The 27,349-nt window shown below is 39.7% G+C and overlaps 1 protein-coding gene across 2 annotated transcripts; it reads left to right on the top strand.

Annotated features, from left to right (window-relative positions):
• The first annotated feature begins 297 nt into the window (after positions 1–297).
• LOC118633827 (myosin-2) lies at positions 298–27,349 on the top strand. 2 transcript variants are annotated; one of them, XM_036267883.1, is made up of 40 exons: positions 298–309; positions 524–566; positions 2,859–3,085; positions 3,172–3,315; positions 4,906–5,062; positions 6,158–6,185; positions 6,269–6,383; positions 6,475–6,567; positions 6,702–6,765; positions 7,427–7,525; positions 7,618–7,721; positions 7,867–8,005; positions 8,209–8,327; positions 8,416–8,565; positions 9,646–9,816; positions 9,943–10,252; positions 10,876–10,952; positions 11,800–11,887; positions 11,977–12,094; positions 13,202–13,325; positions 13,414–13,550; positions 15,134–15,389; positions 17,324–17,566; positions 17,680–17,856; positions 18,209–18,354; positions 18,438–18,528; positions 18,611–19,000; positions 20,209–20,335; positions 21,249–21,367; positions 21,508–21,704; positions 22,419–22,602; positions 22,680–22,845; positions 22,947–23,071; positions 23,237–23,545; positions 23,632–23,835; positions 24,346–24,471; positions 24,563–24,733; positions 24,813–24,917; positions 25,038–25,133; positions 27,125–27,349. In XM_036267883.1, the coding sequence occupies exons 3-40, from the start codon at positions 2,879–2,881 to the stop codon at positions 27,275–27,277; spliced, it is 5,829 nt and encodes a 1,942-aa protein (XP_036123776.1). In that variant the 5' UTR covers positions 298–309; positions 524–566; positions 2,859–2,878; the 3' UTR covers positions 27,278–27,349. The 2 variants fall into 2 exon arrangements, with proteins under 2 accessions (XP_036123776.1, XP_036123777.1); XM_036267884.1 differs by lacking the exon at positions 298–309 and adding an exon at positions 365–384.

Raw genomic sequence — 27,349 nt, 5'->3', positions numbered from 1 at the left:
TGAGAGAAGCCAGGTAATCTGGCTGCCCAGTCACTGTCTGTGTCCACCAGCCTGAACCTTCCATTCAAATCATCTTCTCAAATTATCCATAGGAGATTTATTCACATACCCAATAAGAAAAATATTTCTAATTATATCCAACCACTCCTAATATGAATGAGAATTATGCAGGGATGCAAGATTGCCAAGACTTTTTTGCCAAACGATTTCTTTTGACTTAAGGAGAGGCAGGCGCATTGTTCTCATAGCTCTCCATATAAAAGAGTTCTTGGAAGGAGGCTGACTCTGCCTGCTTTAAAAAGCTCCAAGGTAAGTGGGACCAGGACAAGGCTTTTGAGAGGGGCACTGGCCGCAGTGCCCGTGTCGTTGCAGCTGCCAGTTCTGGTACTGCCCCTTCTGCACGCTTCCTAGCCATGCACTTTTGTTGCCTTCGGTGTCCAATAGCAGATAATGCTACCAATGGAACTTTGTTTTGTTTTGGTTTTGGTTAACTAACCAAGTGCTTTTCCCTTTGCTTTTGCAGAACTGTCTCACTTCCAGGCTACATCTTCTCACTGGCTAAGAAGGTAAGATTTAGACTAATCAGTCCTTGGAGGAGAAAGTGAGAGGCCGAGGGATGCATTTGTGTCACTTAGCAACCTTTGAAAAGTGCTTGTCTCAGTAAATACCTTAACAGCTCTCCTTCAGGAGAGGTGCTGGACAGGGAGAGGAAGGGCTTGCCTTTGAGGGCATTGCACACATCTGTATTGAGGACTTCAACATCGGTGGGGCAACATTTTAGCAGGAGGGTAGTTGCTATTAGAATATTATTTTGTTTCTGTTTGGGAAAAAAAATCTGCATTAAGATTCCTTGCTAAAAACCTCAAATATGATAAAAATGTATACTGCTATTAGAATTCATTTAGTAAACATTATATCTAATAAATAAGAAAGGAAGTGCCTATGAAAATGCTTCCTTTATACTTCTTTAACAACTTTTTTTTTTTATCCTCACCTGAGGACATTTTCTTTTCCGTTTTTTGTTCAGATAGAGTGGGAGGGATAGAGAGGAATAGAGAGAGAGAAACATCGACGTGAAAGGGACACATCGAGGGACACATCGAGTGGTTGCCACCCGCACTACCCAACCAGGGCCAGGGACAAACTGCAACTGAGGTACGTGCCCTTAGCGGGAACCGAACCCAGGTCTCTGGACTACAGGCCGATGCTCTAACCGCTGAACCCAAACCACCAGGGCACTTCTTTAACATCTTTTTTTTTTTTTTATCCTCACCCGAGGACATTTTTTCCATTTTTTTGTTCAGGTAGAGTGGGAGGGAGAGAGGAAGAGAGAGAGAGAGAGAGAGAGAGAGAGAGAGAGAAACATCAACGTGAAAGGGACACATCGAGTGGCTGCCACCCGCACGACCAACCAGGGCCGGGGACAAACTGCAACCAAGGTACATGCCCTTAGCAGGAATCGAACCCGGGTCTCTCGGGACCGCAGGCCGATGCTCTAACCGCTGAGCCAAACCGGCCAGGGCTTTAACATCTTTTAAAACGTTACTTTAACACAGTGATTTTCAACCTGTGTGCCGCAAGAATTTTTAAAACATGCAATACCTGACTATTTAGTCAGAAGCACTGACCTCTTTTCCCTTAGATTGTCAAGTGAAAAAAATGACAACAGCCAACACAATAATAACTGTCTGGTGTGAATAGATTAAAATTACACCTTTTTTTTTTTTTTTTTTTTTGTCAGATAGGCAAAACATCTATTTTTTGGTGTGCCACAGAATTCTAATAATTAGTGTATGTGCCATGAGATGAAAATAGCTGGAAATTGCTGCCTTCCTCAGTGCTGAGAGTTGTATGAAACAAAAACACTGAAATTTTGTTACATATACAGTAAAGGTACTACCCTTCCCCGCTGCTACAGACTACATTTCTAAAGGGAGAGGCTGGTGGAGAGCTGATTCAAATGAATTTCAAGTAATTTGATTATGTAATGACCACAGGAGCATCCTTTGCCAAGTCCTTTATTCTACTGAAACCACTGGCAATGTGCAGATAATACAGAACAGGGAGCCCGAGCCTGCATCTTTCAGGAGGAAATTTGGGAAAGCAAAGGGAGCCCTTCGATGGAGAAGAATGAGGATAACATTTGCTATGGCTTTTATCCTCAATCAGCTCAACTGGGTTAAATAATTAAATGGATATTATATGCACAGAATTGTTAGAGAAATTCTACTAAGCACCCAATTTAAAAAATGGTAAAAAAGATTACAATCCTCCCAAATCCACTAAAGGTGAGCACTTCTGGGTGAACATCTAAAGGAGAAAATCAAGTTCTCTTACATCAGCTGGCAAGAAATGAAATGTTGTTAGATTATAATAAGTAACATATTATATCTAAGTGGTAGCCTGAAACAATTTCAAATTGCTTTCTCAGTCATTTTAACTTTTTAAAAAGCATCTTCACTCTGTCTCATGGCTGTGATTTAAGAAAGGCAGACCTTGTAATCCCTATTCTAAAGATGGAGACTCTGAGGCTCCAAAAGGTCATGAGCCTTACCCAAGGTCACAGGCTCCTTAGCAGCCTGGGAGACTACAACCCAACTCCTTGATTAGAATGCCAGTCTTGAAGAATGAAAGAAGATAATAGATGTAAAGCCCCAAGTCCAGTGTTGGGTACACAGGGATGCCCAATGCATTTGAGACCTTGTGATTATGTTTGTTTCAATAACTATAGCACAATGCATATGGATGTGCTTGGTGGAATTTCTAACGGGGCCCTTGAAATATCATCAATATAGAGGTTTATTGATATACATGACAGTCCAGAATCTCCAGTGTGAAATGCTTCGTCTCCTCTGTAGGACCTCAGAGTTCAGCAGCCATGAGTTCCGCAGACCAGGAAATGGCTGCTTTTGGGGAGGCTGCTCCTTACCTCCGAAAGTCTGAAAAGGAGCGAATTGAGGCCCAGAATAGGCCCTTTGATGCCAAGACATCTGTCTTTGTGGTGGAGCCCAAGGAGTCCTTTGTCAAAGGAACTATCCAGAGCAGAGAAGCTGGGAAAGTGACCGTGAAGACGGAAGCGGGAGCGGTGAGTAAAGTCCCAGGAGCCGACATTTCATTGACCTTCTTTTTTGGTCACTCAGTTGACATAAAGTTATCTTTTCTGGTTACCAGACTCTGACAGTGAAAGAAGACCAGATCTTCCCCATGAACCCTCCCAAATATGACAAGATTGAGGACATGGCCATGATGACACACCTGCACGAGCCCGCTGTGCTGTACAACCTCAAAGAGCGTTACGCAGCCTGGATGATCTACGTGAGTGCCCCTCCCGAAGTGGCCATCACCTGGACCCCACCAGCCCACTGCTCCACTGCAGCATAAATGGGTCACAGATAGTAACACTTTTGCTTTCACCAGTAGTGTAACTAGCTAAAAGGTCCACTATTGCTATAGGAAGGCACAACCCAACAGCAGGCACTTCATCCTGTCTTCGCATCCAAAGCTGAGCCAGGCCATTGTCCACGTACTGAGTTTGCACAGATTCCTTCAACAGCAACTGCTCACATCTCAACCATATGCCTTCATTTCAACCCCACCCCCTTATTCCAGCAGCAGAATCCCCCAGAGAGAAAAGATAAAACTATGTTGCAGCACTTAAATATAATGTTTTTAAAGACCAAAATTCACTCTTCCAAAATAACAGCAATTTGTATCTATCACTCTTGTCCCTTCTATGTGGAATGCCTTGATGAAACCTTTCCGACTTCCCCAGGCACAGTGGCATTTCTGTCCTGTTGTTTCTGTCCCTGCAGTAGCACTGACCATGTTTTTTCACCATCATTCATTTATATGTCTGTCTCCTACCTAGACTGTGAGCTCCTCAGGGAGCATCATCTCATTTATGTTTCATTCCTAGAGCCTCGCAGAGGCCTGGCACATACATACACTCAGTACACATTTCCTAACTGAAGTCTCTCTGTCACATTGATATTCGGTGTAGTTGAGCCAGCGCCACCACTCAGCTGGATAACACCTATGCACACCTGTGCTCAGAGCCAGCGTCCGTTCTAACTGGTTGGTGTCTGTCCTAGATCGGGTGGCAGAGATCTGAAAATCACTCTATTGTAATCATAATGTGTTTACAACATTTTGTGGTCTGTTTCTTTATAATGTAATAGTATTTTGCAAATTATTTACCTTTTTAAATGTCTGTATTGTATTGTCTTAAGAAGATTTACCATAGTTTACCTAACCAACCATTCCTATACTGTTGGGTGCTCAGGTTGTGTCCAAATTTATGTTTTTATAAATTTTAAATATCTTAATATTTAAAAGAAATATATGCCTATCTCCTAAAATACAGTAAAAATATCTCCTATTACATATAAAAAATATTTTTGGCATTTCCCCTATATGACATTTATCTATTTATTTATTTTTCTTTATTGATTTGAGAGAGAGAGGAAGGGAGAGGGAGAGAGAGAAACAGCGATGAGAGAGAACATCGATTGGCTTCCTCCAGTATACCCCTCACTGGGAATTTGGCCCACAACCTGGCCATGTGCCCTGACCAGGAAGCAAACCTCTTGCTGCATGGGTGACCTCTTGGTGCATGGGTCAATGCTCAACCACTGAGCCATACCGGCTGGACTGTTTCTGCTATATGAAAATCACTGACACATTCCAACAGGAATACATTTGAAATTGTGGTCCCTTCCCTCAAAAATGTTGCTCTCCTATTGTTGAGCCTTCTAACTCGTTCTCACGCTGAAGCCTTGGAGAAGAAAGCCATCCGCATTTTATTTACTTAAGTACTCGTTTTAGTTAAAATTCATTTAATATGTGGATTGTACAAATAACAGAAAAAAACTTTGAGTAGTTATTCTTTCTTATTCTCTTGCACAGACCTACTCGGGCCTCTTCTGTGTCACTGTCAACCCCTACAAGTGGCTGCCGGTGTACAACCCTGAGGTGGTGACTGCCTACCGAGGCAAAAAGCGCCAGGAGGCCCCGCCCCACATCTTCTCCATCTCTGACAATGCCTATCAGTTCATGCTGACTGGTGAGCCAAATGCTTTATATGTACATCTTGTTAGAGCAGAACCATAGGAGAAAGAGTCTAATCATTTCAACACACTCTTTGAGATGGTCCCCTTCAGTTTGGGCTGATGTGTTTGTGAGGGAGTAGGTCCAGGAAGGAGTGTGTAAAAGATGACTTGCAATCCCTACTATTATATAATTGCCAATGATCTCTTATACTTCTGAAGATCAACAGAGGTTAGCCATACTTAGATAATTTACTTTCAAATAACTCCGAAACTAAATGAGCTTGAGCAAAAATATGAACGTATCTACATAGTTGTATACCACACACACTCATACACACAGTCACATATACAAACACTGTTTCTATTACCAAGTACCAAAAAACAGAAGAGTAAAATTTGCCTCTGTGTTCTCATCCTCATATCCAAAATTATGACTAAACAACAGTCTTTTTACATTAAGGATGACATAAATGCTACTGCCCTTTTCCCAGAACCCACCTGAACACACTCCTGATGTTAAGGTGTTTCTGGTATAAAAACAGTCATACCATGAATCTTCTTCCTAGAACACTGGCTCAGCTAGACCAGTCTAAGGTGCTATGCATCTTGGAGAAAGGGCTTACGAGTCCTCTTCGGGTACAGTAAAACATAAAAAAAAACCTTTTACCTTACCCTAAAAAAGTGACTAAAGCCATGATTACTTCCAATTTTACCAACTTTACTATATTTACTCCTTTTCACATGCTAAAATGATCTCCAATGCCAATTTCCCTTTATTTCTGTACCTACAATAAATGCCACTAACTTGTCATCTACATACAACTAAAGATCCAAGCCCACTTTTCACATTTACTTAATTGTACAGTAGTTTTTTTGTTTTTTTTTAAAGTTTGGTGTTTCCCTGCACTGTTCTGTTTAAATGGTCGCATGTATGCCACATTTGGGGGGAGGCTCTAGGGAGCAAGAGGAAAGAAACTTAAAAAGGTAATAGCTGTAGAGGCCATCAAGCCCTAGGAATGACTGAAAAATAATACTAAGTTCATTCCATTTTACATTACTTACCAGTTATAAGAAAACAATATTAAATATCTATAATTTCTCTTTTGCAGACAGAGAGAATCAGTCAATCCTGATCACGTAAGTAGATGTCATGCTTCCTTTTCATGGCTGGGATAGCTGCCAGGTTTGAGACCTCTTTTCACTTAGTTTCTATTTGACAGCGGAGAATCTGGTGCAGGGAAGACTGTGAACACCAAGCGTGTCATCCAGTACTTTGCAACAATTGCAGTTACTGGGGACAAGAAGAAAGAGGAACCTACTTCTGGCAAAATGCAGGTGAGTCTGATAGCCAGACTCAGAATACATATTGTCAGGGCTCTCAGGAAATCTGGAGCCTCAAGTGTGAGCACTGTTCTTGTCATTGCAGGGGACTCTGGAAGATCAAATCATCAGTGCCAACCCCCTACTGGAGGCCTTTGGCAATGCCAAGACTGTGAGGAATGACAACTCTTCTCGCTTTGTAAGTCTCTTGGTCACAGATGGGTTGTCTCAGTCTTTAAATGCCAGAGAAAGCGTGTCTGAATTATTATTTCAATCTCATCCTTCTTGTGAGCTTCAAGCTTTGTACATAACATCATCTTTTTTACTTGCAAGGGTAAATTCATCAGGATCCACTTTAGTACTACGGGGAAACTGGCTTCTGCTGATATTGAAACATGTGAGTAACAGGACCTCCTAAATAGAATCCAAGAATGACAAATGCTGGTCTGGAGGAACATCTTGCAGCTTCTGCTGAGCTTGGAACCTGTGAAACACTAGTTTGCTGCCAAACGTGCCCATGGTTAATGCCAATCTTACCCAGAGTCCACAGTGTGCTTTATCCACATCAGTCATGAGTTAATGATTCTGTAGGAACTGCCAGGAGCTGTTGAGCTTGTCTGAATTATTCCAGCCTCAGAATTAATTTCAAAATTTTCTAAGAAAAAAACTAACACTAAGAATAAATGAGTTGCCTATGGGTTGAGTATGTGCAATTACTTCCTAGTCTGAGCCTTGATAAATTTCACTTTTAGGATTCCCTCTATGACAAAGTGAGAAGAAACCCTGGGGAGCAGGGGTTATCAAAAATCAATTATATTTCATATATAAGGATATGCTGTATGAGAAATGAATATGCCTTGGGCCAGCATGCTTTAGTTTCTTTCTAGAGATGGTAAAAGCAACTGCCATTGAAGAGTCATAATATGTGGTACCTCATGGAAACATTCAGCTGAAATCTCAAAGGGCCAATAAAATTTAGCTCATACTCTAAACACAAAAATCACTCCAGGAACTCTATAATCCACCCCCTCCGATCCATTGTCTACTTTCCATTGCAGATCTTCTGGAGAAGTCTAGAGTTACTTTCCAGCTAAAAGCAGAAAGAAGTTATCATATTTTTTATCAGATCATGTCTAACAAGAAGCCAGATCTAATTGGTAAGAAAGAATGTAAATTTATAAGCTACATGTTAATCATTTTATTAACATCTTCTAATGGAAAATGTATCCCCTGAATTCTATGTACCCAGAAATGCTCCTGATCACCACCAACCCATATGACTATGCCTTTGTCAGTCAAGGGGAGATCACTGTCCCCAGCATCGATGACCAAGAAGAGTTGATGGCCACAGATGTAAGTTACACTTGCAGTTGTTGTTTTTTAACACATTATGCCTGGGAACAACAGTGGCAACCTCTGTAGGTGTGTGGCTAAGGCTATAGTATAAATTCTCCTAAATAAATTGCCCTAACTTTTGTTGTCTCATTTCTCCTGGCAGAGTGCCATTGACATCCTGGGCTTCACTTCTGATGAAAGAGTGTCCATCTATAAGCTCACAGGGGCAGTAATGCATTATGGGAACTTGAAATTCAAGCAAAAACAGCGTGAGGAGCAAGCTGAGCCAGATGGCACTGAAGGTACCAAATGAAGCTCCATCTGGGTTTAATAAGAGAATCTAGGCAACAACCCCATTCCAAACTCATGTCTCCTTTACAACTGAGCTTCTGATGGACATACAGAAATTTACCCCACACAGACTTTCTATAGTGATTCACTAATTACTCTATGAATTGCGGGGTGCACAGTGGGTCACGTTGGGTACCTGAATGTATCTCTACAGTTGCTGACAAGGCAGCCTATCTCCAGGGTCTGAATTCTGCTGACCTGCTCAAAGCCCTCTGCTACCCCAGGGTCAAGGTCGGCAATGAGTACGTCACCAAAGGCCAGACTGTAGAGCAGGTAGGCACATAATTCAAATCCACTGCCAGGCATGAAAGAATTCTACAGTCCTCTAATAACCTAAAAAAATATGTCGTTGCCTTTCAAGGTGATCAATGCAGTGGGTGCTCTGGCCAAAGCCGTCTATGAGAAGATGTTCCTGTGGATGGTCACCCGAATCAACCAGCAGCTGGACACCAAGCAACCCAGGCAGTACTTCATTGGGGTCTTGGACATCGCTGGGTTTGAGATCTTTGATGTGAGTTGAGAGCTGGTTGGTTATGGGACTTTTTCTTAAGGCAATGGAAATAGTGATAAGAAGAAGTCTGTGAATATTATGATCTTTTCTTAATATTGCCAAAAAAATTATGCTAAAACTTAAAGGAGTGTGACTGGCAGCCTCTCATCATTTTTATAGTGACAATTTTACTGAGAAATAATGCACTTGATGAGGACTCTTTAATTTGTTACATGACCCAACGGGAGTTAGAAATCAGCTTGGTGTAGTGGCAGGGATTCTAAAAAGCCCACAATGCAAGATAAACGTAACATAAAAATATCAAAGTAAACCTGTGCAACATATAATAGGCTCTGAATATATGGTGGAAAAATCATTCAGAAATACTTAGATCATAAGTGCTGAGAAAAGGTTAGTAATTTAGAGTCAGCATTAATAAAGTCAGCGCAATTAACTCTTAATTCTCATTAATGTAGTATCATGGGATAAAATTCATATTTGAATATGAAATACAACTTTCCTGCTTATAGTTTTGAAGAAGTTCTTGTTTTTCTTTGAAATTCTAAAAGTAAAACTTGAGCATTGCAGAAAATATGGAAAATCTAGGAAAATGATGCCACATTAATTCCATTATTTATATCTAACTAATGTTAACATTTTGGCATTAAAAATTACAAGTGCGTGTTAACATACTGTATTTCGTAACTTGACTTTTCTTTCATTTCAAATTAAAGCATAACATGGGTGGCAATCATTGCTCACTTGTAGTGGTGACCATGATGACTTCCATTCTACAGAGACTCCTCCCTACCAGCTTTTAAATGAGTCAACAGAAAATGCAAAAGTTAATGTGAATAAACATGAAATGATTAAGTATGAACTCAGAAAAATACCTGAGTAAACTTAATCAAGTACAGGGAAAGTATACTAACAGTGATTTAGGATGGTGCATAAATGGCAGCAGAGAAAACATTAGTTTTCACAGGCTCCCAGTGATTTTGATATCTAAAGGTTATTTGACATATATGTTTAAATTAAAAAGTCCTATATATAAGAATGCTCAGTTTTCTAAAGAGAAAGTAAACCCATGTGTTTATTTAGTTCAACAGCCTGGAGCAGCTGTGCATCAACTTCACCAACGAGAAACTGCAGCAGTTTTTCAACCACCACATGTTCGTGCTGGAGCAGGAGGAGTACAAGAAGGAAGGCATCGAGTGGGAGTTCATTGACTTCGGGATGGACCTGGCTGCCTGCATTGAGCTCATCGAGAAGGTCTGTCTTACATTTCAGAAACTGTGTTTTGTGGCTAATAAATTATTCATTGTATCTTATTTTAATTCTGTGCACCGACAAAAATGTTTCAATAGAATTATGACTTTGGGTGTTGTCTGCTTCTAGCCCATGGGCATCTTCTCCATCCTGGAAGAGGAGTGCATGTTCCCCAAGGCCACAGACACCTCCTTCAAGAACAAGCTGTATGAACAGCATCTTGGCAAGTCTGCCAACTTCCAGAAGCCCAAGGTTGTCAAAGGCAAGGTTGAGGCCCACTTCTCGCTGGTGCACTACGCGGGCACCGTGGACTACAACATTACTGGCTGGCTGGACAAGAACAAGGACCCCCTGAACGAGACCGTGGTCGGACTGTACCAGAAGTCTTCACTGAAAACTTTAGCTTTCCTCTTCTCTGGGGCTCAAACTGCTGAAGCAGGTAGTGCTCAAAAAATCTAACACTTTCTCTGGGTATTACAAAGTGTGGTGCTAGATTGAGGCTGGTGATCTCAGAGCCCTGGCAAGATTGTCGGGCTAAACCCATTGTGTTTCCAGGTTCTGAGTAAGGAGGGTGCATTGTAATTATGCGCCTGTGGCTCCCTCCCACTCTGGCAGAGGCCTACTGCAAAGGGCCAGAGAGGGACTGCCATGATCTCAGCCAAAGAGAAGCCTCAGCTTCCATGATTCTCTCCTGCTTCTCCCTCCACATCTGCTGGATATTGTATCTGAGGATATTTATGGAAATATAATGACAAACTTCTGCCTCTCAATTCTAGCTTCTATTGATGACTTTTGAAATTAGTTTCCCCCAAGGTCCTAACATTGAGGAGGCCATCTCTATACAGTGAGATGAATGCACTTTACTTCCCTTCCTAGTGGAGAAACAAACCACAGAAAAGCAGATGCAAACTTAGTTGGCACATGAGATTCCTTCAGAACCAAGCAGAGAAGCCAATGGTGTCAAAAACGTTCACTTTAGCCCAGAAACTAGCAAATAGGCAAGAAATAGCCCTGTTGACTAAAAACTGCATTTGAATGACATCTTTCTTATTTTTTCTCCAGAGGCAAGTGGTGGTGGTGGTAAGAAAGGTGGTAAGAAGAAGGGCTCTTCTTTCCAGACAGTGTCTGCCCTTTTCAGGGTAAGGAAGCAATTGTTCTTGACACTCTCCAGTTACTTTTGGAATTTGTGTTTAAAATCATAGGGTCTTCTTTTTACAAGGCCTTTAGAAAAGGGCTGACATTAATTAGTGCCATCTGTTCATCTAGCTTTGGAAGGAAGAGCTTCAAATTACTCAGAACTGTTTAGCTCATCTTTTATGTTAAACTAAACAATAAATAAAATTTTGTAGAAAATTTTATAATACTTAATACTCTGCCATTCATAATTTAGTTGAGTCATAAAAATAAGCAATGACATGTATGCAGAGAGACAAAAAGTAAGACTAACGAAAATCTAACAACCTATACAGTATCCTAGTTCTTAATTCATATAATTCTCCATTATAACTGATAGATTTGTTTCCTTTATAGATAATATTTAAATATTTATGCCCTAAACGTTGATATTGTTGAAATGGGGGAATCATATTTATAAAAAAAGTTCAAATGTGGTGCAGGCCTATATTTTCTTATTTGGAAAACCATGGAGTTTAAGAGAAAGTGCTACCATCTAGTATGGGAAGGCAATGGCCTTGTAAATGCATATGGTGGGCAGGGGGTAGGAAGAAAGATGGGATTTGTCTACAATAAAAAGAGCTCTGTGTCAGGCTGCTGCTCTATGTGTGTTACTCCTGACCACACAAGTGTAGAAAGAAGCACCAAGGCAGAAACTGCATCTCAGGAGAAGCATATTCAGGTGTTACCTTAAATGAAAATACTCCACACTTGTCATCCAACTCAACCATAGACACTGATTTTATATACATCACCAAAATGCTCATACCATGTCTAAATTCTGAGATAACAAGGTTTCTCCTGATTCTACAGGAGAATTTGAACAAGCTGATGACCAATCTCAGGAGTACCCATCCTCATTTTGTGCGGTGTATCATCCCCAATGAAACAAAAACTCCTGGTAAGAAGTTCTAGAATGAAGGCACAATTCATGATGACCCTCCCTCCTTTTTAAAAACGCTGCAATGACTTAAATATGTATTTTTTTAGGGGCCATGGAGCATGAACTTGTCCTGCACCAGCTGAGGTGTAATGGTGTGCTGGAAGGCATCCGCATCTGTAGGAAGGGATTCCCAAGCAGAATCCTTTATGCAGACTTCAAACAGAGGTCAGACTATCCTAATTATGATATATCCTAAAGCTTAGTATAAGTATATTTAGTGCAAGCAAAACAATTTAGTGAAAATATGCCTCTATTTGTTATTTTAATTTTCTACAAAACGTATAAGCCTCGAAACACCTTTAAAGTATAGATAGACCACATATTAAGTACTCTGCAGACTTTTCATTGAATTTACCAAGCTTCTGGGTTAGCTCATACATGTACACATTAACTTTGATAATTATGAATACTTCCATTTTTGAGTGCTTAATGTATTTAAATTATCTCATTTAATCCTTACAAAAACTCAGTAGAGGCAAGTACTACTAATACTTCATTTCATGAATAAACTTAGGCTAAAAGAAATTAAGTTTACTTACCCAAAGTCACATCATTATTAAGTGGCTAAGTTAGAAACTTGCCCACACATTATGTATAGTTATCACTAAGTCATTCTCTGGCACTTCTTTTGTATCTTTGTCTTTTTCTCTCACACACTTGATTCCCAGTATTTCGCAGAACCATGTCATAACAACAGCTCCTCAGCTCCTTTGCCTCCCCTCTAGATGAGTCATCTTGAGAATCAAATAAGAGGCAAAGTGGACAAGGGGCTGGGTAACAGTTATAGGGAGTTGGTCTCTCCTAAGTCTGGGTCTGGAGGAATTGACAGAGAACTCCAGTGTCTGAGACCTAAAGCATGCCTACATTTGATTTTAGGTAATTAGAATAGTTCCTCATACCTAAAGAATACTTTCTACCAGAGTCCTCATTAAAATGTGCTTTCTTGGACTCGAACTTAAAAAGCAAATGCATCTAGCTAGGATAACGTGCTATATTTTACTGGTCACCTATACCTTAATGTGAACAAGATTATAGAATCTTTTCCTGAGAACAAGGTCTGATGAGGCAGAAAGTTACAACAATGCAGGAAGGTAAAATGGAATAAAAATAGTCAATATTAGATTAACTATCCAAATATACAATGTCCTTCCTATGAACAAAATGTACTAATAATTTTTTAAAAAACTGATTTTTTTAATGGATCATTTAATGCTTAGCTACTGTTAGTGTCATCAGTAACCAAGTTCTAAAAAACTGTATGTACTTTAACAGATACAAGGTATTAAATGCTAGTGCTATCCCTGAAGGACAATTCATTGATAGCAAGAAGGCTTCTGAGAAGCTCCTTGCATCCATTGAGATTGACCATACCCAGTACAGATTTGGTCACACCAAGGTAATAGTCTCGAAAGTCTATCTGATGCTATTCTGGTGGCTTTGAAGTTGATGTAAAGTTTCTGATCTACACCTCTGATCATGCACAGGTCTTTTTCAAAGCTGGTCTTCTGGGGCTCCTAGAGGAGATGCGAGATGACAAGCTGGCCCAGTTGATTACCCGAACCCAGGCCAGGTGCAGAGGGTTCTTAGCAAGAGTGGAGTACAAGAAGATGGTGGAGAGAAGGTATATAAACATATTGTTTATTAACATCTTCCTTCTTCAGAAACACATTTGAGGGGCTTACAGCTGAGACTCAGATATGATAAGGCTACCAAAGTAATAAGGAATGAATGAATCCTGCAGTGAAGAGAGTCATGTACCAGAAAACTAAGGTAGAGATCATTACCAAGGAATCCATTCTGAGTGTTAGAGTAAAAAACAAAACAAAATAGAAAGAGAGAACCAACAAGTGTGTATAATTCTTATCTAACAAGAAAAAATATACTAGTGAGTAAGCAGATATAAAAGTTTGCCTTAGCACTTGGTTCTAATATGAATTTATTGGGTGGATCATTAAATAAGATACATTGAGCTGCATAGCAGTACTTTCACCTGTGGTTTTATACAAGAAGTCACAGAAAGTACTTAAGGGCATTTATCAGTAAAAATTTTCTTTCAGTAAGATAATACAATGTCACCAAGGTACATAGCTTTCTAGTGATCTAATGTGATGCAGGAACAGAGTTCTAACACTAAATAAAAAGTCATGTGTTTCAAACTGCAGGTTGCTTATGAATGAAACCCATGGTGAGAAATGCATTTTTTATTTGTCATTTATACATCTATACATATATGTATGTATGTGTAAACAAATTTTATTTCTATCACCTGTAGTTATGCTAATATTTTCTACTGTATTCTATTTAATTAAAAATAGTAAGTGTGGTCATGACCCACTAGATATATATTTGGGAAGTTAATTGTCTAAATATGAGGGTAATTAATTATTTTCTTTATTGATTTTAGAGAGAGAGGAAAGGGGAGAGAGAGAAACATCAATGAGAGAAAACACTGATTGGCTGCTTCCTGCATGCCTCTCACTAGGGATTTGGCCCACAACCTGGGCATGTGCCCTGACCGGGAATCAAACCAGCTACCTCATGGTGCATGGGTCAGTGCTCACCACTGAGCCACACTGGCTAGCCGGGAAGGGGGGGGGGGGTGGTAATTAATTTTTTAAAATTATTTAGATTAAAACAAATGTGATGATATTGTAGAGTAGAATGCACAATTCACACAATATTAAAATATAAAACCAGAAATTTTCAAAGAAATTCTAAGATTTTAATGAGTCCCTTTATCCCATATCTCACATCCCTCAGGGGCTAGTTTCCCTTTACTGCTCTCAGTGGTGTTCTCATAGGAAACTCTGAGAAGCATTGATGCAGAGCCATACTCCTCAAAGGGTAATCCTTGGACAAGCATCTCTTGCAAACTTGATAAAAATACAAATTTTTAGGCTTCACTTCAGATCTTCTGAATCTGAATCTCTGGGGATAGGGCCCAGGAACTGATATTTTAACAAGCCCTTCAGATCATTCTTATGTACAGCAAAGTTTGAGAAGCACTGAATTAGAGAAATGAATGATTAGTGAGTCCTTGACCATCACCATAAAATCAATTTCTTTCATCTGTGCTTTTGAAAGTAGTTGAGAAACAATGGGGGCAACACCTCCAACTCTCACTGCCAAGACTTCATCTCATTTCAGCATCCAAACAATATCTAATTTGCATCAGTCTACACTGATATTTCTGTGTCATTTCAGGGAAGCCCTTTTCTGCATTCAGTACAATGTCCGCTCATTCATGAACGTCAAGCACTGGCCCTGGATGAAGCTCTTCTTCAAGATCAAGCCGCTGCTGAAGAGCGCGGAGACGGAGAAGGAGATGGCCAACATGAAGGAAGAGTTTGAGAAAACCAAAGAGGAACTTGCTAAGTCAGAGGCAAAGCGGAAGGAACTTGAAGAAAAGATGGTAACACTCTTGCAAGAGAAAAATGACTTGCAGCTCCAAGTTCAGTCTGTAAGTAGTGGTATTATCCTGGGTACTGCTAATCAGGATGCAAGTGCTAAAAGTCTGGTCACTAGTAACATTAAGTTGTGTAGTCATTGTGGAAGACACACAGTAGGGAGAAAGCAAAAGCATTCTGATTTTACTAATAAAGTCCAACTATTCCTTCATCATCCAATAAACACCACCAAAACAGCACCAGGGCAATGGGGTAGAACTGAGGTAGAATGTTGTCTTCCATTTTACACATTTTCATAAAACTAAAGGATTTATGATTTATTTTCCTTTGAAGACAGTTCTTAAAAGTGATTTTAATATGAAATGACCCCAAATAGAATATTAAGGGGAGGATAGCATGGAGAGAGTGATTTTTTCTCTGAAACTTCCTTTAACTTCTAGATGCCCATGGATCTTAAATCACAATATGTCCAGCTGACAAATGGCAGTATTCTGCATCAAATTTTATTCAATTATTGCTGGTTATTGATCTCCAAAACTCAGACTTTCTCTTTTCAACACAGCACCACAGCCAGTGCCCATCATGTCACACCCCAGTTTCTGCAGCAGCACTACATCGCTCTGCCTGCCCCTCAACGTGTTCTTCTTCTATCCAGCCTCACTGCTCACTCCTGAACCAATCCTTTCAGAACTGCTTCCATCAATTCCAATGTACTTTTTTAAGACTGCCTTTCATTTGGCTTGAATTGAATTGGTCTGGCATAATTTACTCATCACAAAATCATATATTTTTCCTGTTAAGATCACTCACTTCTGTCAAGTTTTGGGGTATAACAACTCCTTCTAGATTATAGAAGGGAAAAGAGAATTTTTTCTTTCCCTATACTCTTCAAATCTATCCTGATTTTTTTCCTGTTGTCCCTAGAGAATTACTTAGAATCTGTCCTACTGCTATGCTCACCACATGGCTATATGCTGCACATTTTATTCTTTTATATATTCAAAGGCTGGTATGGAGGCTCACTGATAAATGCATATATTAATTTCTCTCTCATTTCCTATATACCCCCAACCTTCTTTATTAAAAATATAGCGGATTGCCAAGAATTTCTTCATTACTTTATGTCTCAACTTGAATTGAGAGCATGATCAGGATCATCTTACAGTATCACAAGGAGAAATAGTTTAGTAGCAGCTGCATCCTGAATTTCTCCTGCTGGAATGTCTTCTCTCTTCCTGTTCCTTCGCCCAATACATTTAATTTCTAAAAACCAAATCCTATTCATCTGTCAAGACCCAACTCAAATGCCATTTCATTTACAAAACCATCTCTGATACAATTTTCTGAAATCCTATGTCATTAATTGCTTTCTGAATTAATGGTAGCTTTGGGGGGATAGGCTTTCTAATCTATTATTGAATACAGTTGGTCCTTCATATCCATGGGTTCCTCATCTACAAATTAACCAACTGTAAATTGAAAATATTAGAAAAAAATGTTATGTTATTCCTGATATATACTGTATAGCTAGGTCTACGATGGTTGTGTCTGTACTGAACATGCACAGACTTTATGTCATTATTGCCTAAATAATATAGTATAACAACTATTTATATAAATTTACATTGTATTAGGTATTATGAGTAATCTAGAGACGATAATGAGAGGATGTTCGTAGGTTATATGCAAATATTATGCCATTTTATATAAGGGACTTTAGCATCCGTGGATTTTGGTACCTGTGAGGGAGTCCTGGAACCAACCCCCAGGGATACCAAGAGACAAGTATATATTTTTCTAAAGGTACAAGACAATATCTGATACATTTTGTTTGTTTGTTTTCTACAATGTGGAGTATCCTGCATTGAACACAGCAAATGGGTTCATAAAAGTTTAAATTCAAAGAACATACAGCAGAAGTTTACACTGCTATCATTGGAAATATTTCATTCTTTCTTCCCAATTTTGATTTTGTTTCCAAATCAAGGAAGCTGAAAGCTTGGCTGACGCAGAGGAAAGATGTGACCAGCTGATCAAAACCAAAATCCAGCTGGAAGCCAAAATCAAAGAGGTGACTGAGAGAGCTGAGGACGAGGAAGAGCTCAACGCTGAGCTGACGGCCAAGAAGAGGAAACTGGAGGATGAATGTTCAGAGCTCAAGAAAGACATTGATGACCTTGAGCTGACACTGGCCAAGGTTGAAAAGGAAAAGCATGCCACAGAGAACAAGGTATAAAATATATACAAGAAAAGTTTATGTTTATTATTATTATTATGAAATACAAGCATAAACTGAATTCACCAAAATATAGCATGTAATGCAAAGTATTTTTACTTCCTAAGGTGAAAAACCTCACAGAAGAGATGGCAGGCCTGGATGAAACCATAGCTAAGCTGACCAAGGAGAAGAAGGCCCTCCAGGAGGCCCACCAGCAGACCCTGGATGACCTGCAGGCAGAAGAGGACAAAGTCAACACCCTGACCAAAGCTAAAATCAAGCTTGAGCAGCAAGTGGATGATGTAAGTCTAGAATTATCAAGAAAATTATATATTTTTATTTTATTTTTTTTAATCCTCACCCGAGGACATTTTTCTAGTTTTTGTACAGATAGAGTGGGAGGGAGAGAGAGGAAGAGAGAGAGAGAGAGAAACATCGATGTGAAAGGGACACATTGAGTGGCTGCCACCCGCACGACCAACCAGGGCCGGGGACAAACTGCAACCGAGGTACATGCCCTTAGCGGGAACCGAACCAGGGTCTCTCTGGACCGCAGGCCAACGCTCTAACCGCTGAGCCAAACTGGCCAGGGCAGAAAATTATTTTTTTTTAAAAGGCTAAGCAAACCTTTGACTCAACATTATTTATGTTTAGCTTGAAGGGTCCTTAGAACAAGAAAAGAAACTTCGCATGGACCTAGAAAGGGCTAAGAGGAAGCTTGAAGGTGACCTCAAGCTGACCCAAGAGTCCATAATGGACATTGAAAATGAAAAACAACAACTTGATGAAAAGCTCAAAAAGTAAGTAAAAAAGAATTACTTATGAACTTGCTTCCAGTGGTGAATATGGGCTCAATTGTCATCTTTTGCTACTTTTCTGACAGGAAAGAGTTTGAAATGAGCAATCTGCAAAGCAAGATTGAGGATGAACAGGCCCTTGGGATGCAGCTGCAGAAGAAGATCAAGGAGCTACAGGTAAGTCACAGTCTCCATCTGTGCAATTCAACATGACAAAATTACCAACACCAGCTAAGTTTGTGTTTTGCATCACCCCCAGGCCCGCATTGAGGAGCTGGAAGAGGAAATCGAGGCAGAGCGGGCCTCTCGGGCCAAAGCAGAGAAGCAGCGCTCTGACCTCTCCCGGGAACTGGAGGAGATCAGCGAGCGGCTGGAAGAAGCTGGTGGGGCAACTTCAGCCCAGATAGAGATGAACAAGAAGAGGGAGGCTGAGTTCCAGAAAATGCGCAGGGACCTAGAGGAGGCCACCCTGCAGCATGAAGCCACGGCGGCTGCTCTAAGGAAGAAGCACGCGGACAGTGTGGCTGAACTTGGGGAGCAGATAGACAACCTGCAGAGGGTCAAGCAGAAACTGGAGAAGGAGAAGAGTGAGATGAAGATGGAGATCGATGACCTCGCTAGTAATGTAGAAACAATCTCTAAAGCCAAGGTACTACAGAGTCTGGAAAAGTGTTTATCAACAATAATCTTTTATGTACACATCATAGTTGGCCCAGATAACTTTACATACATTATGCAGTACTCTAGGAGTTTAATAAGAAAGACATTAGTATTTGTATTATTTCTACTGAGCATGTGAAGAAACAGAACTCTAAGAAGTTAAGCACATTGGCCCCATCACACCATTAATAAATAAAAGCACTGACTTTGAACATAGGTCATCTGTGTTCTCTAGGTCTCCATTTGAAGAACACAGGTCTCCAGTAGTTTCAATTATCCAATAAGCAAAGTGTCACTCTACATAAAGACAGTGAAATATTTATGAACATGCTTTTAGAAAATATACCATAAAATTCTTACAAAATCTTGAATTTAGACCATAATCATCAAATATTTTTATAATGTTGAACAGAGCTTTATGATTACCTTTTTTAAAACTCCACTGTATATTTTCTTTTTTAAAATTAATTTATTTATTTTTGTTACAGATGTTTCTCCTTTTTCCCCCACTGATTCCTCCCTCCCCCTCCCTCCCTGCCCTGTCCCCAGCTTTGTTGTCCATGTCCACTGTTCATGCACACATGAATATAAGTTCTGTGGTTTATCTCTCCCCACCACCCCCTCTTCTGGGGATTGTCAGTCTGTACCCCACTTCCACATCTCTGGGACTATCCCATTCCTCAGACTGTTATGTTCATTATATTCCACAAATAACTGAGATCATATTATACTTGTCTTTCTCTGTTTGGCTTGTTTCACTTAGGATAATACTTTCCAGGTCCCTCCATGTAGTCTCAAAGGATAAGAGATCTTTCTTTCTTACAGCTGCGTAGTACTCCATTGTGTATATGTACCACTGCTTTTTATCCATCCGTCTACTGATGGACATTTGGGCTGTTTCCAGATCTTAGCTATTGTAAATAGTGCTGCTACAAACATGGGGGTACATATATTCTTTCTGATTGGTGTTTCAGGCTTCTTAGGGTATATTCCTAGAAGTGGGATCCCCAGTGTATATTTTCAACTTAGGATAAGCAATCATAAAATAGAAAGAAAAATTCTATCTATATCATATTACATGTAATTTGATTTATTTCATATGTCAAAATAAATATTTCTCTGTTTTAAAAGAAAATGTAGCTAGAGCAAACTTATGTTCAAATGTCTTCATTCACTCCTTTTGCTTTTCTCATGCAGGGAAACCTGGAGAAAATGTGCCGCACTCTGGAGGACCAAGTGAGTGAACTGAAATCAAAGGAAGAAGAGCATCAGCGGCTGATCAATGACCTGACCACCCAGAGGGGTCGCTTGCAGACGGAATCTGGTAACTCCCTCCTCTTCTGTGCTGCCTAAGAGTGGAGGTGATGTGGTTAGAAACAACTGGTTTGGTGATGTGAAAGCCTAATAAAAGTGACTGAGAACATGGATGATTCACTGAACAGCTCAGACTCTCAACCTACTTGCAAGGTCACTTGGGGACAATGTTGGAGGCTTCAAGTAGGACTGCAACAAGCTCTTCTCCAGAAAGGCCTTGAGTATTTGGCCACACTGAGAGGATTCTTGGGATTAGGAATCACTCCAACATGGGTCCAGGGCTCCTGTTTTATTTATTTAAAAAAAATTTTTTTCTTTATTGATTTTAGAGGGAAAGGAAGGGAGAGGGAGAGAGAGAGAGAATCATCAATGAGAGAGACCATTGATGGTCGCCTTCTGCATGCCCGCCCCTGAGGATCAGGCCCACAACCTGGGCATGTGCCCTGACCAGGAATCTAACTGGCAACCTCTTGGTACATGGGTGGACGCTCAACCACTGAGCCACACTGGCTGGGCCCAGGGCTCCTGTTTAAGGCCAAGCTTCTTTTTCATCTATATCAGAGTGAACCAAATTTCTGAGTAGGGCAATAGATAACCCAGTCTCTAACAACTTACAAAATGGGACTATATAGAATTAGGCATTTTAGCTCCCTCCTCTGAAAAGTATCACCAGATTTTACACAGTATCATATAACCCTGAAAGAATTAATTATGGAGAAAATTTAAGCTGTACTTATTTGTTTAGATGAACATTTAAGTTTCAATATAAAAGTCAGAAAACTAACATTAAGCATGAAGATGTCAATAAATAATCCAATCATCTGAGCGCTCAGTTGGAAGGGAGTTAAAAGTTATTTCTTATATAGGCTGGTAAAGTTTTTTCTTCACTTTAAAAACATGGTGTTATTCATTTTGCCTATCAGGTGAATTTTCACGTCAGCTAGATGAAAAAGAAGCAATGGTGTCTCAGTTATCAAGGGGCAAACAAGCATTTACTCAACAGATTGAGGAATTAAAGAGGCAACTTGAAGAGGAGATGAAGGTAACTATTATTATAAGACTCATATTTTCCCATGATCTGATCCTAATTGGAGTCTATTACATCAACTTTTTAAAGATTTTGAAACTTAATAATTACACATTTAAATATCCAGTAAGATGAAGATGTAACCATTTCCACAGGCCAAGAACGCCCTGGCCCACGCCCTGCAGTCAGCCCGCCATGACTGTGACCTGCTGCGGGAACAGTATGAGGAGGAGCAGGAATCCAAGGCTGAGATGCAGAGGGCGCTGTCTAAGGCCAACAGTGAGGTTGCCCAGTGGAGGACCAAGTATGAGACAGATGCCATCCAGCGCACAGAGGAGCTGGAGGAGGCCAAGTATGTGCACTGATATGAGACTATGTGCAGAAAACTTTGCATATTGAATCAAAAAGATACAACCTTTGAAGACTCCATGAATTAGCCCACAAATGTTCACTAATTAGTTCCAATTTGCCAGGCACTGCCTCCAAGAAGACACGAATAAAGCAAACATGATCTCTGCCCTCTTTGCCTAAAATCTAGTTAAGGAAATAAAGAACAACACATAATTATACAGATAATTCAACCTTGCTGCTGTTGATCAAGCTCCCCAGCTCATTGCTGGGTCAGGGTTCGGTACTTGCTGGCCCCTCTGTCTGGAACACTCTACCCCAGACCTCCCTCCAGCTCAAGCCCTGACTCTTTTAGATCTTGACTCTAAGGTTATCTCCTCAGAGAGTCCTTCCCTGACTATTTAGAATAGTTGCTCACCCCTTACTCTTTATTATTTTTCTTCATTGCACTTATATCAGCAATATGTTATTATACCCTTTCTCACTTGCTGATTGTTTATCTCTCTCACTTGTTTGGAAGCTTCATAAGACAAGGACTTTTTCTGTCCTGTTCACTGCTGTGCAATCACTGTATGGTTCTTAAAGGAAGCTCATTAATATTTGTCAAATGAATGAATTAATATTTTTAATACAAAGTTTTCAATACTTTTAAGTGTAGTAATAGTTCATAATTCTTGTTTGGGTTCACTTCTCTTTACAACCATGTATAATCTTCAAGGAAGAAGCTGGCCCAGCGTCTGCAGGACGCTGAGGAACATGTAGAAGCCGTGAACGCCAAGTGTGCCTCCCTTGAGAAGACCAAGCAGCGGCTCCAGAATGAAGTGGAGGACCTCATGCTGGACGTGGAGAGATCTAATGCTGCCTGCGCAGCCCTGGACAAAAAGCAGAGGAACTTTGACAAGGTAATTTCTGCTGCAGCCTCTGCTTTCCACTCTTTCCCTCCATCCTTGACAGTGGGTAACCAAGCTCTGTTTTTCAGATCCTGGCAGAATGGAAACAGAAGTATGAGGAAACCCACGCTGAGCTTGAGGCCTCCCAGAAGGAAGCCCGCTCTCTTGGCACTGAGCTGTTCAAGATGAAGAATGCCTATGAGGAATCCTTGGATCAGCTGGAAACTTTGAAACGAGAGAACAAAAATTTGCAGCGTGAGTTCCTTTCACTTTCAATAATACTTATGCCTTTAAGGAGCCCTTCTCTTATGTCCTTTGTCTGACCAAATCTCTACCTGTCTTTTACCCAATAATAGAGGAGATTTCTGACCTCACGGAGCAGATTGCAGAAGGAGGAAAACGTATCCATGAACTGGAGAAAATAAAGAAACAAGTGGAACAAGAAAAGAGTGAACTACAGGCTGCTTTGGAGGAGGCAGAGGTACAGGTCAAATTGTGCATTATAAACAAATTCAGAAAAAAATTAGGCCCATCCACACAGGTTGTATAAAAAGATAAAAAGCACAACATTTGTAAAAGAAGGGATGTGCAGAAAAACTTCCAAGTGCTTCCATTCCTTGCTAATGTCACCCTTGCTGTCATTAAGGCATCTCTTGAACATGAAGAGGGAAAGATCCTGCGCATCCAGCTAGAGCTGAACCAAGTCAAGTCTGAAATTGACAGGAAAATTGCTGAAAAAGATGAGGAAATTGACCAGCTGAAAAGAAACCACATTAGAGTCGTGGAGTCCATGCAGAGCATGCTGGATGCTGAGATCAGGAGCAGGAATGATGCCATCAGGATCAAGAAGAAGATGGAGGGAGATCTTAATGAAATGGAAATCCAGCTGAATCATGCCAACCGCATGGCTGCTGAGGCCCTGAAGAACTACAGAAACACCCAAGGCATTCTCAAGGTAAATGGGTTCAAGAGATGATCCAGAGCAGTCAGAGTGGCTGAAGCTCTGAGAACAAGATGTTTCAATGATCATTCATTCCACAGGATACCCAGCTCCACCTGGATGACGCTCTCAGGGGCCAGGAGGACCTGAAGGAGCAGCTGGCCATGGTTGAGCGCAGAGCCAACCTGCTGCAGGCCGAGATTGAGGAGCTGAGGGCCACTCTGGAGCAGACGGAGAGGAGCAGGAAAATTGCAGAACAGGAGCTGCTGGATGCCAGTGAGCGCGTCCAGCTCCTACACACCCAGGTGAGACTCAGCAGAAAGAATCGCCTTTAATAAATGCTTATGTGTTCCAGAAAATATAAGCTGAAATTGATATTTGACAGTCAGGTTTTATACTTCTACCAAATTTTTACTATATTATTGAGAAATCTTTTGCTCTTTTATTTTGCATAAGTTATTGATTTACTTCTAATAATATTGTAAGGCTACCCATGTTATTTTGTGTTAACATTTTTATTGATCCTAGTTATCAATATTGACAGTTTTATTGTGAAGAAGTGGAATGTTTATGCCTGTGGTCTCAGTGGTAAATAGAAGTTATAAGATTATAGAGATATTTGGCCCAATTATAAGCTATGTTCTTGAATATACTGAATATTTTATAACACTTCTATTTTATTTAATTGTACTATATAACAAAATAATATCGAAAGTTATTTGACTTGTAAATTTTTATCTGCAATTTAAAAAAAAATTAGCTACCAGTAAGTTCTCAGATAACACGATAAAAAATTATAACTTATTTTTAAACAGAACACCAGCCTGATCAACACCAAGAAGAAGCTGGAGACAGACATTACCCAAATACAAACAGAGATGGAAGACATTGTTCAGGAAGCCCGCAACGCAGAAGACAAAGCCAAGAAGGCCATCACTGATGTAAGCAGAGGGCAACGCAGTGGTGGTCAAACTTGAATCTCGATATGCTATCTCAGCTCCCTCAACTAATTATGTTTTATTGATTAACTAGGCAGCCATGATGGCTGAGGAGCTGAAGAAGGAGCAGGACACCAGCGCCCATCTGGAGCGGATGAAGAAGAACCTGGAGCAGACGGTGAAGGACCTGCAGCACCGTCTGGATGAGGCCGAGCAGCTGGCTCTGAAGGGCGGGAAGAAACAGATCCAGAAACTGGAGGCCAGAGTGGGTATCTCAATAGCTATTTCCATTTTCTCCCAATACTTCATTGGATCAAAGTTCTTAAGAGCCTATTTATATGCAGGTGCGTGAGCTGGAAGCAGAGGTTGAGAGTGAGCAAAAGCGCAATGTAGAAGCTGTCAAAGGTCTGCGCAAACATGAGAGGAGAGTGAAGGAACTCACTTATCAGGTACAGCAATGATTTTTATCAGCTAAGTTCTCCTCCATATATATGTGAAACACTCATATGCAGTAACACAATGGTCAAGTACCTTAGAAGTAAAGTGCTGTGCTTTTTCTAATCTTTTAGACAGAAGAAGATCGGAAAAATATTCTCAGGCTTCAGGATTTGGTAGATAAACTTCAGGCAAAGGTGAAATCTTACAAGAGACAAGCTGAGGAGGCTGTAAGTATCCTTAAAATGGAAGGGAAGAGACAAGTCCCCTGTAAAGGAAAGCTAATAAGTAATTAGATTTACTACTCCTTTGTAATAAATAAGCTATTTGCTTTATAGAGATTATGCACTTCTTAGAAACTTTTGTGACCTTTTATATTTATTGTTTATTATTTGTCACATTAGTAGCTTGATTTTAAAAGTAAATTTTCAATCCACAAAGAAACCTCAAAAAATTTCAAAACAGAAATAGTATATGCCACATTTTCTAGATAAAATGTGATTAAATTGTAGTGATGAGAAATATAAACAAAACTCTCCAAATGCTTAAACATTAGGAAGATAACTTTCCTAAATATTTTTGGGTTAAATTGGAAATAAAAAAACGTAATTACTAAATAATTATCAATTATATAATCAAAGTTCAAATAAATAAAATTTCAAGGAAGATACGCTTTTTATAAACTTATAGAATATAGTCAAAGCTGTCCTTGGAGGACAATTCATTGTTTCATATGCTTATGTTATGAATAAAAATAAAAATAAATTAATAAACTAACATTCCAGTAAATAATTTATAAATAATAATAATGAAAGTAAGAAGTACTGATAAAGATAGTAGAAATGGGATGAATTAGAGTGCACTATATTCTAATTTGCTAATGTCAGTAATATCTGATAGTTTCTAGGGAGTTAATAAAATTATAGTAATAAAATAAATACACTTATCTAGCTTAACTGAGAAAAAAGAAAGATAATACAGACTCTTAACATTAGAAATGAAAAAGTAGACAAGCCATACAAGTAAGTTTACATTTTTAAAGTGTAAAATATAAACCTGTCAACAAAGTTGAAATCTAGAAAAAAAAAGTAATTTTTATAGGAGAACATAAATTATTAAGTTGGCTGAATAAGTTATCTCAGAATTAATTCTGAAAATGAACTCAGCTCCATATAGGTCTTTCAGAACTTCAAGTAACAGATAATCCCCAAGCTATGTAGCCATTGCAGAGCATGGGAAAAGATGAAAAGATTTCCAAATTATTTTAAGAAGCTCACATAACCCTCATACTAAAACCTGTCCAAGAGACAAAGGGTAAAAAAACTAAAGGCAGTTTTACAGATGAGTATAATTATAGTAAAAATAAAATACTAAGCTGCTGAAACCCTTACTTCATTCTGGGATTGTCCATCAGTGATTAAATAGGTTCAATTCCTACAATGGAAGGACTACTTAATATTAGAGAATCTGTCAATAGGATCATCATATCCAAAAAAGGAGGGGAAAAAAAGTGATTGTATTAAAATGACAAAATTATATATTATGAAATTCAACATTTTTTTAAGTTAAAGAAACTATTGAGAAATTCATCCTTGGCCTGGCCTGGGTGGTTCAGCTGGTTGAGCATCCTCCCATGTACCAAAAGGTTGCTGGTTAGATTCCTGGTCAGAGCACATGCCTGGGTTGCAAGCTCGATCCCTGGTAGGGGGGCATGCAGGAGGCAGTCGACTGATGTTCACTCTCACGTCAATGTCTGTCTGTCTCTCTCTCTCTCTCTCTCCCTCCCTCTTCCTTCCACTCTCTCTAAAAAAATATCCATTAAAAAATCTTTAAAAAAAAAAAGAAAGACAGATATTCATTCTTAATATGATTAAAAAAATGTCAAATTTGAGCTGTCATCTTATAGCAAACATTAACAACCATGATTTTAATATCCTTGCCTCCTTCTCTGCTCTTATACTTTTTCTTGCTCTACTTGTGGTATGAATCTTTTAATATGTTATGGTTGCGAAATTACAGATGTGATTATGAGACACCAAGTCCCAAATAAATCATAAAGTTAATTTCAATGATAAGCAGAATCCAGGAGAAGTAAGACAATCATGTTTCCTGTTGAGTATTTTAACTTCTCTGTAGATGCCAAGTCCGTTCTCCCCTTAGGCCTATAGAGTCTAGAAAGATGCATAGTATGGGTTTCTTACAATTCCATTTCTATTCTCAGGAGGAACAATCCAACACAAATCTGTCTAAATTCCGCAAGCTCCAGCACGAGCTGGAGGAGGCCGAGGAACGGGCTGACATCGCTGAGTCCCAGGTCAACAAGCTGCGGGTGAAGAGCCGCGAGGTTCACACAAAAATCATAAATGAAGAGTGATCGTGCCCTGATGCTGTGGAATGACTAAAGAGAGGCACAAAATGTGAAGTCTTTGTCATTTCTATCTGTAAT

The sequence above is a fragment of the Molossus molossus genome, unplaced genomic scaffold, assembly GCF_014108415.1.
Source record: "Molossus molossus isolate mMolMol1 unplaced genomic scaffold, mMolMol1.p scaffold_m16_p_19, whole genome shotgun sequence".
Classification (NCBI taxonomy): Eukaryota; Metazoa; Chordata; class Mammalia; order Chiroptera; family Molossidae; genus Molossus; species Molossus molossus.
The sequence above is the reverse complement of the archived record's forward strand: the minus strand, read 5'-3'. Positions and strand labels throughout refer to the sequence as shown.